Source organism: Melospiza georgiana, chromosome 26, assembly GCF_028018845.1.
Source record: "Melospiza georgiana isolate bMelGeo1 chromosome 26, bMelGeo1.pri, whole genome shotgun sequence".
Lineage (NCBI taxonomy): Eukaryota > Metazoa > Chordata > Aves > Passeriformes > Passerellidae > Melospiza > Melospiza georgiana.
This window is the reverse complement of record NC_080455.1, coordinates 3,744,042-3,756,134: the sequence shown is the minus strand read 5'-3', so window position 1 is coordinate 3,756,134 and position 12,093 is coordinate 3,744,042. Positions and strand designations below refer to the sequence as shown.

Sequence of the window (12,093 nt, the reverse complement as noted above, 5' to 3'; positions counted from 1 at the left end):
GTCCTTCTTCTTCTTCTTTTTGTTCTCCATTTTCTGCAGTGATGTTGGCACTTTGGGATTGGTTTAGAGTAGAAGTGCACTGTCTAACACAGGTGATGGGTATTAGGAATTAAGGGTAAATATGTTATATATAGTTTGTAGTATAAAAAGACAACACAGAGAGTGCCTGTGGCTGCCCTGCTGAGCAGACCTCGGCTGGGCAGAAAGAAAATTTTATAGATAAGAATTAATAAACAACTTCAAGACCGAAAACTGAAGAGTCCAAACTCATTCTTCAGACATGTGGGCTGAAGCAGAGACATCCTGCACATCTTGGGGGGGGATCCTCCTGCCAGAACCTCCATGGGGCCAGTGCACGGCTGGGATCTGCTTTGGTCCTGAGGAATTTGAGCTTGGAGCTGCTCAGTTCTCCAAGGCAAAGGGTGCTTGCCTTTCCTTGGGGTCAGTGGAATCAGTGTCCCCAGCTGCTATGGCACCATCCACTGGCAAGGGGTCGCATCCCAAACGTTGCCCAGAGCAGCTGTGGCTGCCCCTGGATCCATGGAGGTGTCCAAGGCCAGGTTGGACATTGGGGCTTGGAGCACCCTGGGCTGTGGAAGGTGTCCCTGCCCATGGATGAGGTTTAAGGTCCCTCTCAACCCAAACCAGTTAGGGATTCTTTTCTAAAGATTCTTCTCTAAAGATTTCCTATAAAAACCCTCAGCAAAGTTCCAGGTGATCTTGGGTTGGGGCTGCTGCTGCTGGGCAGGGCCAGGATCCCTGGGGGACATGGCCACAACCACTGCCAGGACAGAGTGAGTTTTGTTTGTACTGAGAGCTCAGGTTTGTGTGGTTTGTGGGCCCAAAATGTCCAGATCAGCAAAGAGCTCGAGTTCAAATAAAGTTGAAATTGTAATATCAGCGTTGTTGTGTCATCGTTCTGCTGAGGATCCTTAAAGAATCCTGTCCCCGTCCTACTGGGAGACAGATGCTCATGGAAATTTGCCTATGAAATATTTCCCTCATGCCTGGCACGTGTCCCACAGCCCCTGGAGTCCCCAGCATGGGAGGGTGGGACGGTGCCAGAGCCGCCCGGGCGCGGTGCCGGACACGGAGCCCCGGGGGCTCAGATAATCCCAGGAAGGAAGAAAGCTCTGTGTGCTCCTTCCAGGGGCTGGGAACCCACCCTGGAGCTGCTGGCACAGCCTCTCCCTGCTCCTCCCGAGCCAGCTCTGCATGGGCAGCCGGGAAAAATGCACGGTGGCTTCCCAGGAATCCCAGCTCATGATCCCTGGGAGCACCGGAGCCTCTCCAAAGGGGGATCCCATGTGGAGGAGATACTCCACAATATTCCCACAGCCTGGGAATAGCTTCAATAAACCCTGGGGCCCTTCCCTTCCCTTCCCTTCCCTTCCCTTCCCTTCCCTTCCCTTCCCTTCCCTTCCCTTCCCTTCCCTTCCCTTCCCTTCCCTTCCCTTCCCTTCCCTTCCCTTCCCTTCCCTTCCCTTCCCTTCCCTTCCCTTCCCTTCCCTTCCCTTCCCTTCCCTTCCCTTCCCTTCCCTTCCCTTCCCTTCCCTTCCCTTCCCTTCCCTTCCCTTCCCTTCCCTTCCCTTCCCTTCCCTTCCCTTCCCTTCCCTTCCCTTCCCTTCCCTTCCCTTCCCTTCCCTTCCCTTCCCTTCCCTTCCCTTCCCTTCCCTTCCCTCTGAACAACCCTAGTTAAAAAGCAGTTACAAAGTTGGGGGAAAGGGATGATTAAAAGTGGGAAAAACTGGGAAAAAGGAGGAAAAAATGCCCCTGTGGGTTCTTGGGGTAAGACAGGCGAAGCCATAACAACCACAGGAGATAGATTGATTTTAAAAAGAAGGATCTGGGAGGAGGAAATTCCCAGAGGTTTGGGATGTGGGCACAGCAAAGCTTGGCTCAGCCTTCCCCCACACTGGCTGGCAGAGCACAGGAATTTTCTCTCTCCTTTAATATTTCATACTTTAAATTCCCTGATCTTTCTGTCTGCTCTCCCCAGGGCAAAGGGAGAAGCCAGGGAAGACCTTGGAGAGCTGCTCCAGCCAAGGGCTGAGGTCTGGGGCTCACCCCAGCAGCTCCAGCTGGGAACAATACAGAAACTTAATATAAAAGTGTATTCTTCTTAATATAAAAATATCTTCTTCCACCCAAGGCCATCAAATCACTTCCAAATAATGAATGGATCCAAAAGGGTAAGAACAGGGAGGTAACTTGAGGTTCAAAGGGAGCCAGAATCCTCACAGGGAGCAGCTCCCACAAATCCTGGGGGCTGTGACTGCTTCATTTCCCTTCCCTCAAGGCTTTTGAAGAAGTCTGGTAAAAAAGCAGCCACAAAGTGAGGGAAAAGGATATTGAAAAGTGGGAAAAGCTGGGAAAAAGCCATGACTAGGAGGGAAAAAATGCCATAATCCCTGTGAGTGTGCAGCAGGAGGGATGTGCAGCCCCAGGAGCTGTCTGCTGCTCTCTGCCCCAGTTCCCAGCAGAACTAAAATGAAAATAATAATGGATTTGTCAGAGCCATGCACACCAACTCCTCCAGCTTCCTAAGGATTTGAAATGTTTCTTGGGAATTACTTTTTTTTCTAGTGGAATGGAGAATGTCCCAGCCCTGATTCTCCATTGTTTCCGTGTGCAAAGGCTCTTTGTCTGAGCAGTGCATTCACTTTGTACTGGGGAAAATGGGTGTAGGAGGAGCAGGGAGTGAAGCAGTCAAGGCAAAATTCATGGTCAGGGAAAATCCTGCCCTCTCCTCCCAGCTGAGGGTAAAAAAACAAAGTTTCATCATAGCCAGTTTTTCCCAAGTTCCTCTGAAAGCAAAAATCTGAGGGAAAAAAAAATCCCTTTTCTCAGACCAGCCAGGAGATCCCAGGAGACCTGAGGACAAGGTGTTCATTTAAGGACATGGCATTCCATGACATTCTGTTCCTCCTGAAGAAGAAGGAGGAAATTTCCAATCCATGGAAAACTTGCTGCCTTTCAGGAGCAGTGTGCCCTGTCTGAGGTTATCCAGGATATGTTAAACAGGTTCAGTTTCAGTGACAGAAACTGGGATGGGCAGCAGAGCCTGAGCTGCCACAGCTGCTTGAGGTCACCTTGCTGTGCCTCAGGGGTGGCACCAAGGAGGATTTTGCTGGAGTAGGGATTTCCCATTCCGTATTCTACTTTCCACATTCTACATTCCCCATTTTATATTCCACACTCCACTTTTCACATTCCACTTTCCACATTCTATTTCCCATATTCCACATTCCTCTTTCCACATTCCATATTCCATATATGACATTCCATATTCCACACTCCACATTCCACTTTCCACATTCCATATATCACATCCCACTTTCCACTTTTCATATTCCACTCTCCACATTCTATTTTCCATATTCCACATTCTATTTTCCATATTCCACATTCTATTTTCCATATTCCATATTCCACTCTCCACTCTCCACTCTCCATATTCCACATTCCACTTTCCACTCTCCATATTCCATATTCCACTTTCCGTATTCCATATTCCACTTTCCACATTCCAATTTTCATATTCCACATTCCACATTCCATATTCCATACTCCACATTCCACTGTCCAATTTTCATATTCCACATTCCACATTCCACATTCTAGCCCTGTACAAGCTGAGTTCTGAGCTGGACCTTGGGGTGATTTCTGAGCTCCTTGGCTCATCCCAGCCTCCCTCCAAGGGCAGCTCTGCCCTATGGGGTCAAGGCTGGGCTGGCTGCTGGGTGCTCCCAAACCAACCTCGCATCCCCAGCACAAACAATAATCCCATTTTTGCTGGAAAAGGGACCCAGCCCATCCCTGCCAGCTGCCTGCAGTGCCCAGGGCTGCCTTACCCCCTTGTCGATGGTGTTGGTTTGGCAGATGGTGCCCTCGGCTGCGGGGATGCTGTTGGTGATGCAGCGGTTGCTTTTGCTCAGACACCAGAGCTCACTGCACACTTCCTGCAGATGGGGAGGAAGGGAGAGGCAAAGAAACAAAACCCAGATTAGGATTGGCTTGTGCCAGGGAGGCACCAGCTGGGTGGGACACGGGGACATGGGGACACCGAGTGTCTTCAGCATGGTGGGGACAGTGTGAGGTCAAACCCTGCCAGCTGCACCAAAGCCACTGAGAGCTGTCCCCTGTCCCCTGCTCTGCATTGCAAACTAAGCACAAGCACCTAAGCAAAGTTTATTTTTTTCTAGTTGAAGTTTTTTTTCTAGTTTTAATTTTTCTAGTTTAGTTTTTCCTAGTTTAATTTTTTCCTTCCTTGTGGAGGAAAAAATTGAACTAGGAACCAGTTTCAGAGGATGAGCTTACAGAAAAGAGTATACTTCAGAAAAATAGAACTATAAAAATACATTGTAGTAAGATCACAAAGAGTAATTTAAAATAATTAACTTTAAAGTATTTACAATATAGTGTAGCAAAAACTGATAAGCCAAGAAATGCTTATAATATATTGTAATTAAGAAATAGCTTCTGATAGTAATAACATAAATTATAATGCTATATTAAGTTATATATTATACATAATATAATATATATTATGATTTATATATTATTTATCTAGATTAGATATAATGTTATATATTATATATTTCTATATTATTTTATATATTAACAAAACATAATAATATAATATAATATAATATAATATAATATAATATAATATAATATAATATAATATAATATAATATAATATAATATAATATAATATAATATAATATAATATAATATAATATAATATAATAATTTTAATATTACTCCTCTATATTTATATTAAATATAAATTATCCATATCATTTCACCCTTCACATGAGACTAAAAATAGAATAAAAGTTTTTAAAATGCCAGTAAGTTATCCCATGTCTAAGTCAAAAAAAACCCCTGCTAATCCAACAGAACAATCAACCCACAGAAAATACAAGTTCAAACCAATATCAACACCTTACAAGATTTACAACAGCTTTTAAGAGAAATCAATTAAATCAGATCTATTTTAAAAATTACAAATAATGAACTTACTCCACTTTTAAACTGATTTAGAGGGAACTGTAACATCAAATCTCCTAAAACTTTAACATTTAAGGCTCAAAAACCCCCTTCTGGCTGTGGAGGTTCCTCAGGCTCAGATGGCAGAGCTGACTGCAGCCAGCCCATGCCACCTCTCCTTTGTGTCACCTTGGTGACACCTGAGCTAATCCCACCTGTCCTTATCTGTGTTGTGGTTTTTCACAAACAGGATGGGACTGCTGGGATAAAATAAATAAATAAAACTTCCTGGAGTTTATTGTGGTATAAGATAAGATGGTGAAGGGTTTATAATGAAACTTCCACAAACACAGGAGGGTTTGATCTGCAGCCTTGGAAGAAGCTTGGATTGATGTAAAAATACAATACACAGGCATTAAGCAGAAAAATCATAAATTTATGTTCCTAAAGTTGTAAGTAAGAATACGCTTTAAGGGAAATTGTATTGGTAAGATGGTGAAAGGTTTATAATGTAGGAAACTGTATTGATAAAGTGGTGAAGGGTTTATAATTAAATTCCCACAGACATGGAAGGATTTGTTCTGCAGCCTTGGAAGAAGCTTGGATTGATGTAAAAATACAATACACAGGTATTAAGCAGAAAAATCATAAAATTATGTTCCTATAGTTATAAGTAAGAATTAGCTTTAAGTGAGAAACTATTGATAAGATGGTGAAGGGTTTATAATGTAGGAAACTGTATTGATAAAGTAGTGAAGGGTTTATAATGTAGGAAAATGTATTGATAATATAGTGAAGGGTTTATAATGAAACTTCCACAGTCACAGGAGGGTTTGATCTTGGAAGAAACTTGGATTGATGTAAAAATACAATACATAGACATTAAGCAGAAATAAATAAGGGTTGTAAGTAAGAAACTATTGGTAAGATGGTGAAGGGTTTATAATGTAGGAAACTGTATTGCTAAGATGCTGAAGGGTTTATAATGTAGGAAACTGTTGATAACATGGTGAAGGGTTTATAAGGTAGGAAAATGTATTGATAAGATGCTGAAGGGTTTATAAGGGTGTGGTTGTATAGAATAAGTTAAGAGTTTAGAAGTTATAATAGAAGCATGTGTGTGCAAGTGAGACAGAAGCCACTGGACAAAAGCATCCACAGTGCAGCAGAAGTAAAGGTGATAGGTTAGAAAAGCAAAATAAGTTCTGTGGCAACTGTCTATTGGTTTAGAAAGTTATATATTGTCTTGTAATGAAACCACTTAGAGCTATGGCTGACTGCTTGCTGCTCTAAAATCTCACATCCTCTGAGCCTGATGTTCATCTGAGCAATAAATCGTTCTTAGCTTGAAAATAGCCCCATCCCTCCATTTCTAAGGGGGCCAACGACAGATGTGGGCAGCAGGCACAGCCCCATGGACCTCTCCTTGCCCCACGCCCCCTGCCACAGCCCTGGAACCGATAGTAAAGCAGGAAGGCTCTCTACCCCGTATTTACACTGGCGGGATTTGACTCCGTACTGGAAGCGGCACTGCTCGTCGGCATCGTAGGCCTGGCCCGGGGCCACCGTGGGGTAGATGAAATCCTGCTTGGGAGGAGCGTTGTTCAGGCACAGTCCCATCCCCGAGCTGGAAACACAGGGGGACAATCAGAGCTGAGAAAGATGAGGGGAGAGAGAGAAGCTGAGGTGGGGGAGCAGCAGGTGTTAGTCCTGGCTTTGCTGGGCTGAACTTTGTCGCAGACATCTTTTATGGAAAATCCTTTCCTTAGGATTTTTCCTCCTGAGAAGCTCAGAGGCCTCGGGAAAAAAATGTAAACAATGATTATCTGCTGCTGTGGAATGCAACAGGTAGATCTTTGATTGACTTACATTTGTTGTTTCTAATTAATGGCTAATCACAGCTTATCTGGCTCAGACAGAGAGTCGAGCCACAAACCTTTGTTATCATTCCTTTCTATTCTATTCTTCACTAGCCTTCTGATGAAATCCTTTCTTCTATTCTTTTAGTACAGTTTTAATGTAATATATATCATAAAATAATAAATGAAGCCTTCTGAAACATGGAGTCAGATCCTCGTCTCTTCCCTCATCCAAGAACCCTTGTGAACACCATTACAGAGCTTGGCTGTTTGAGGGGATAAATTTGGGTCTGCTCTGGGTGTGGAAAGTGCTCTGAAATCCTTCCCAGGCTGGGAAGAACATCCTGGTTCTGAGGTAACTCTGGAAGTGTTGATCTGAGGGTTCATAGAAACCTGGAACATCCTGAGCTGGGAGGCACCCACAGGGATCATCTCCACTTACTGAAAATTATCACAGCTCTTAAAATTCCCAGATGGCATCATCACTGGGCAGAGGTGGACAGAGGAGCCCAACTGAATATCCTGAGCTGGAAGGGACCCACAGGGACACCAGTGCAGCCCCATCCCTGCACAGCCACCCCAACACCCCCACCCTGAGCACCCCTGGGAGCTCCTGCAGCTCTGGCAGCCTTGGCACCATTCCCTGGGCAGCCTGGGCAGTGCCCAGCAGCCTCGGGGGGCAGAACCTTGCCCTGAGCTCCATGCCAAGGCCTGGCACAGCTCCAGCTGTTCTGCAGGGTATTGCCAGCCCAGGTTGTCCCCAAGGTGAGTGCCCAGGCAGGTGTGCCAGGTGGGCACTGTGTGGGCAGAGGTGCTGGTCCCCCACCCAGCTGTGATCCCCCAGCCTCCCTCTCCAAGCCCAACCTCCTGCTTGCCCGAGCTTTGTAGGAAACATGCAAATTCAGCCAGAAATGCCTTTCCCTCCCCTTTCCTCGCTTCTCTCAGAGCTCCCCCTAAATCAAAGCCGCTGTCATCACCCCCAGCCCCAAATCCTGCTCACACCACGTCCCACTGGAGGCTCCGGGAGCTGGAGGTGGCCAGCACGGAGCACGAGGAGTGGGGATGTGTTATTATATTATTTATTTTTTATACAATACATAATAAATGATATAATAAATAAATAAAGCTCTTCCAGCCACAACAAAAATGGTTTTAGATGTTCAACAGGCAGGAAAAACATGGGAAAGTCTAAAGGAAGGAAGGAATGTGACTGTGGGAGACAAGACAGAAGGTTTTGGGGGATTTGGGTCTTTGCTTTGGCTTTACCCCCTCCTCACAAGAGACTAGGGGAGGCTGGAGGGAGGGCAGGGAGGGGTGGATTCCTTACTCCAGCAATTCCCCCACTCTTCCTCTGGGGAACTGATCTATTTGTGAAGTTTCTGGACATGAGAATAATAAATAAATGAAAATAAATAAAAATATATTATACATATAATAAATAATATAATAAATAAAGCTATCCCAGCCACATTATAAATGGGTTTTGATGTTCAACAGGCAGGAAAAAACGTCTAAAGGAAGGAAAGAGACTCTGGGAGACACGACAGAAGGTTCTGGGGGGTTTGGGGCTTTGCTTTGGCTTTACCCCCTCCTCACAAGAGACTGGGGGAGGCTGGAGGGAGGGCAGGGAGGGGTGGATTCCTTACTCCAGGAAGCTGGTGATGTAATCCCTGCTGCAGGTGGACCACACGAAGGGGTTGGTCTTCATGGTGATGTGGGCAGCCATCAGCTTGGCCGTCTCCTGCCCCCGCGAGCCGCAGCTGTTGCCGACCCCGTCGTGGTTCATGCCGAACCTGGAGAGCACCACAGCACACAGCCTTGGGCAAAATTACTTCCTCCTTCATTATTCATATAAAAAAATACTCAAACTAACATTTTGTACAGTTTAACAACAGCTCTCAAGAACACTCAAACTGTTTCAAGTAAAAAGAGTGATTTTTTTCAATTGTTTAAATTCCTCGTGTTGGATCATTGATGTGTCTTATGACTGATAGTCTAATGGCAAACTCAACTTTCTTTATGAAACAGGTGTTTCTCAATAAGGAAATAAAGCTTGCAGATTTTTTTTTTTCCCTAAGACCCAGTTATTGGGAAAATTCATCCAGCTGGGGTTGGACACACCTGGATGGTCCACAGGGAAGGTTTTCAGACTGTGAAAAGCACCTTCACTGTCCTGTGCGAATTTAAAAAGTTTAATAAAGGACCATAGCAGACAATGACCATAAAGCAAAGGTTATTACTTGAGTTATTATAAAGGTTATTAGTCAGCCAAGAGCACCCCGTTATCCTCACGGATACCCCTTAAATACCTTATCCATTACATCCACCCTTTGCATATTATAGACCCTTATGCAAAGTAAACTTTTCCCCAAATGAGTTTACATGTTCCAAGAACTGTTTAGCATGGCTCCTCCCGGGATCCAACATTTTAGAGCGGGTGTATTCCTTGGGTGTGGTTTTAGTCCTTTTTTTATCACCTCCAGTTTTTGTTCCTCACTGCCTTCAGTCAATGAGTGCTGATGGTTGGCAGATCTGCACAGGTGTCCTTGTTATATTTTTATTGGATGTTATCCCAACCAAGCAGGCATTTTAACAGAAGCACATTTATATCAGCTATTTCACTGAGCTTAATTAACAACAGAAATAAAACAATATCTTTATAACAAAGTTAATTTAAAACCACATGTATAGAATCCACTTTAACATTTGCGAAAAGCCAATATTATATAATAATAATACATTACATAATATTGGATATATTATATAATATACAATTATTAATAACAATATAATATATTATATAATATTGGATATATTATATAATATGTATTATATATATTATATTATATATTATATTAAAATATAATATAAGATAATATAATATTTATATAAATACATAATTATTATATATAATATAATAATATATATAGTATATTTATATAATATAGTATATAAAACATATAAAATTATATATTCTATAATATACAATTATTAATAATGATATAATATATTATATCGGATATATTATATAATATTATGTATTACATATTATGTATACTATAATAATATAACATTATATAATAATATATAGTATAATACAATATAATATTTTATATGTATAATATAATACAATGATATATAATTATAATATATATTATACCATTGTATATAATGGTATAATATATATTATAATTATATATCATTGTATTATATTATACATATAATATATTATAATATAATATATATTATATAATATATATATATAATATATTATATAAAGTTATATATTCTATAATATGTAATAATTAATAATTACATAATATATTATATAGTGAGGGATATATAATATTGCATATATATATATATATATAAAATAATCTATAATAGATTATAGATCATATGTATCTGTAACAAGCCCCTGGTGGCAGGGCCAGAGCAGCAGGAGCTGCACTCACGTGTGGCCAATCTCATGGGCGATGGTGAAGGCCGTGGCCAGCCCGATGTCCTCGTTGATGCTGCAGCTCCTCTCCCGCTCACACATCCCTCCCACGGGGGCCAGGCCTGGGGAGGGGACAGAGCTGTCACACAGGGCCACCTCGGGGTGGCTGAGGGGACCTGGGAGTGTTTGCGGCTGCCTGATGTGCTTGTTGCTCTGTAGCACTGAGCATCTGTGGCTGCAGCCTCTTCACTGCAGCAGGCGCAACTTCCCCGAGGATTTTCCCTCAGGAAGGCAGTGAGGGGCTCAGAGAAAGAAGAGAAAACAATTCTTATCTCTACTTGCTGCGCCTGTTGTTTGGCACATGTGGAATGTGTTATGGAGATTTTTCACCCAGAGTGATTTGTTAATTGGACTCTGGTGAAGGTTGTTTTATTCCTTGACCAATTGGATCCACTGTCTGGAGACAGTCACAGGTTTTTCTTTAGTATTCTTCAGTATAGTATCTCTTTAGTACGTAATTTAGTATAGAATTAGTGTACATCTCTTCAGTATGTAATTTAGTATAGTATTAGTGTAATATAGTATATCTTAATAAGGCAATGTTCAGCTTTCAGAAACCATTGGAGTAAATGAACATTATTTCCCAGCTGAGGGATCACCTGTTTCTACTTTAAGCGGTTCCTTCTCACCATTGCACTGGGCTTTGGGATGAACTCATGGCTCTTACAGGACATGGTCACTCAGCACTGATGGTGAATTAAGAGTGACAGGCTCAGAAATGCCAAAAATCCTCTGAATTTTGTGCCCAAGTAGTGCAAAGGGGAGCAGTCCTTGGCACAAACCTGGTGAGGGAATCTCAGATGGGCTGCACCAGCTCTGGGGCATTTGAATCTGGCCAGGGAGAGCTGAGCAAGCCAGGATCCAAACTTGGTTCTGCGTGGCACCCACCAGGAATCCAGCATGGCTCATTTGGAGGACTGGGTGATGCTGAAATTCTCTCTGAATTGTGACAGCAAATTCCCTCTGCACAAGCTGTGCCCCTGCCCCAGTCCAGGGAAGGGCCTGGCTGTGCTAGGGGAATGATTTGAGCCATCCCAGCACTCAGAGATCCACCAGCTCTCCCCACAGTGATGAAGAGCAGAAATCCCTCCCTGCCTGCCCAGTCTAGACCAGGAAAAGACAAAGGAGGAGCTGCAGCCAGACAGGGCTGTGACAATAAAAACTCCCTTTGCAGTTATCACAAAACTGTCAGATTTCTCTCTGCTTAGCCAGGAACACCAGCAGGCCATGGACAAGCCCTAAAAATGTGAGTGGTTCTTAATCAGCAGGCTGGAGCTGGAGCTGGAGGAGTTCCAGGGCTCATCTGAGCTCAGGGCTGCTGGATTAGTGCTCACAGAAGGGACAGGAGGCTGGAAAGAACTGGACTGGTGCTGGGACAGGAGCTACAACTTCACTGGGAAGGGATGGCACAGGTGGGAAAGGATGGCACAGGGGGAAAAGGGATGGCACAGGTGGGATGGGGATGGCACAGGTGGGAATGGATGGAAGAGCTGGAAAGGGAATGGCACAGGTGGGAATGGATGGAAAATGTGGGAAAGGGAGTCACAGCTGGGAAAAGGAATGGAACAGTTGGGAAAGGGGCTGGCACAGCTGGGATGGGGATGGGACAGCTGGAAAGGGAATGGAACAGCTGGGATGGGGATGGCACAGGTGGGAATGGATGGAACAGGTGGGATGGGGGTGGAACAGCTGGAAAGGGAATGGAGAGCTGGGAGGGGAATGGAACAGTTGGGAAAGGGG

At 43.6% G+C, this 12,093-nt stretch overlaps 1 protein-coding gene across 1 annotated transcript in view; it reads right to left on the bottom strand.

Moving 5' to 3' along the window:
• ADAMTS10 (ADAM metallopeptidase with thrombospondin type 1 motif 10) overlaps window positions 1-12,093 on the bottom strand; it is a 57,387-nt gene that overhangs the window by 22,765 nt on the left and 22,529 nt on the right. Inside the window, exons 8-11 of the mRNA XM_058040671.1 lie at window positions 10,310-10,415; window positions 8,501-8,647; window positions 6,481-6,622; window positions 3,855-3,962 (exon numbers count right to left, since the gene is read on the bottom strand). Of these exons, the coding sequence (XP_057896654.1) occupies window positions 3,855-3,962; window positions 6,481-6,622; window positions 8,501-8,647; window positions 10,310-10,415 (503 nt within the window). The remainder of the gene's footprint in view (window positions 1-3,854; window positions 3,963-6,480; window positions 6,623-8,500; window positions 8,648-10,309; window positions 10,416-12,093) is intronic.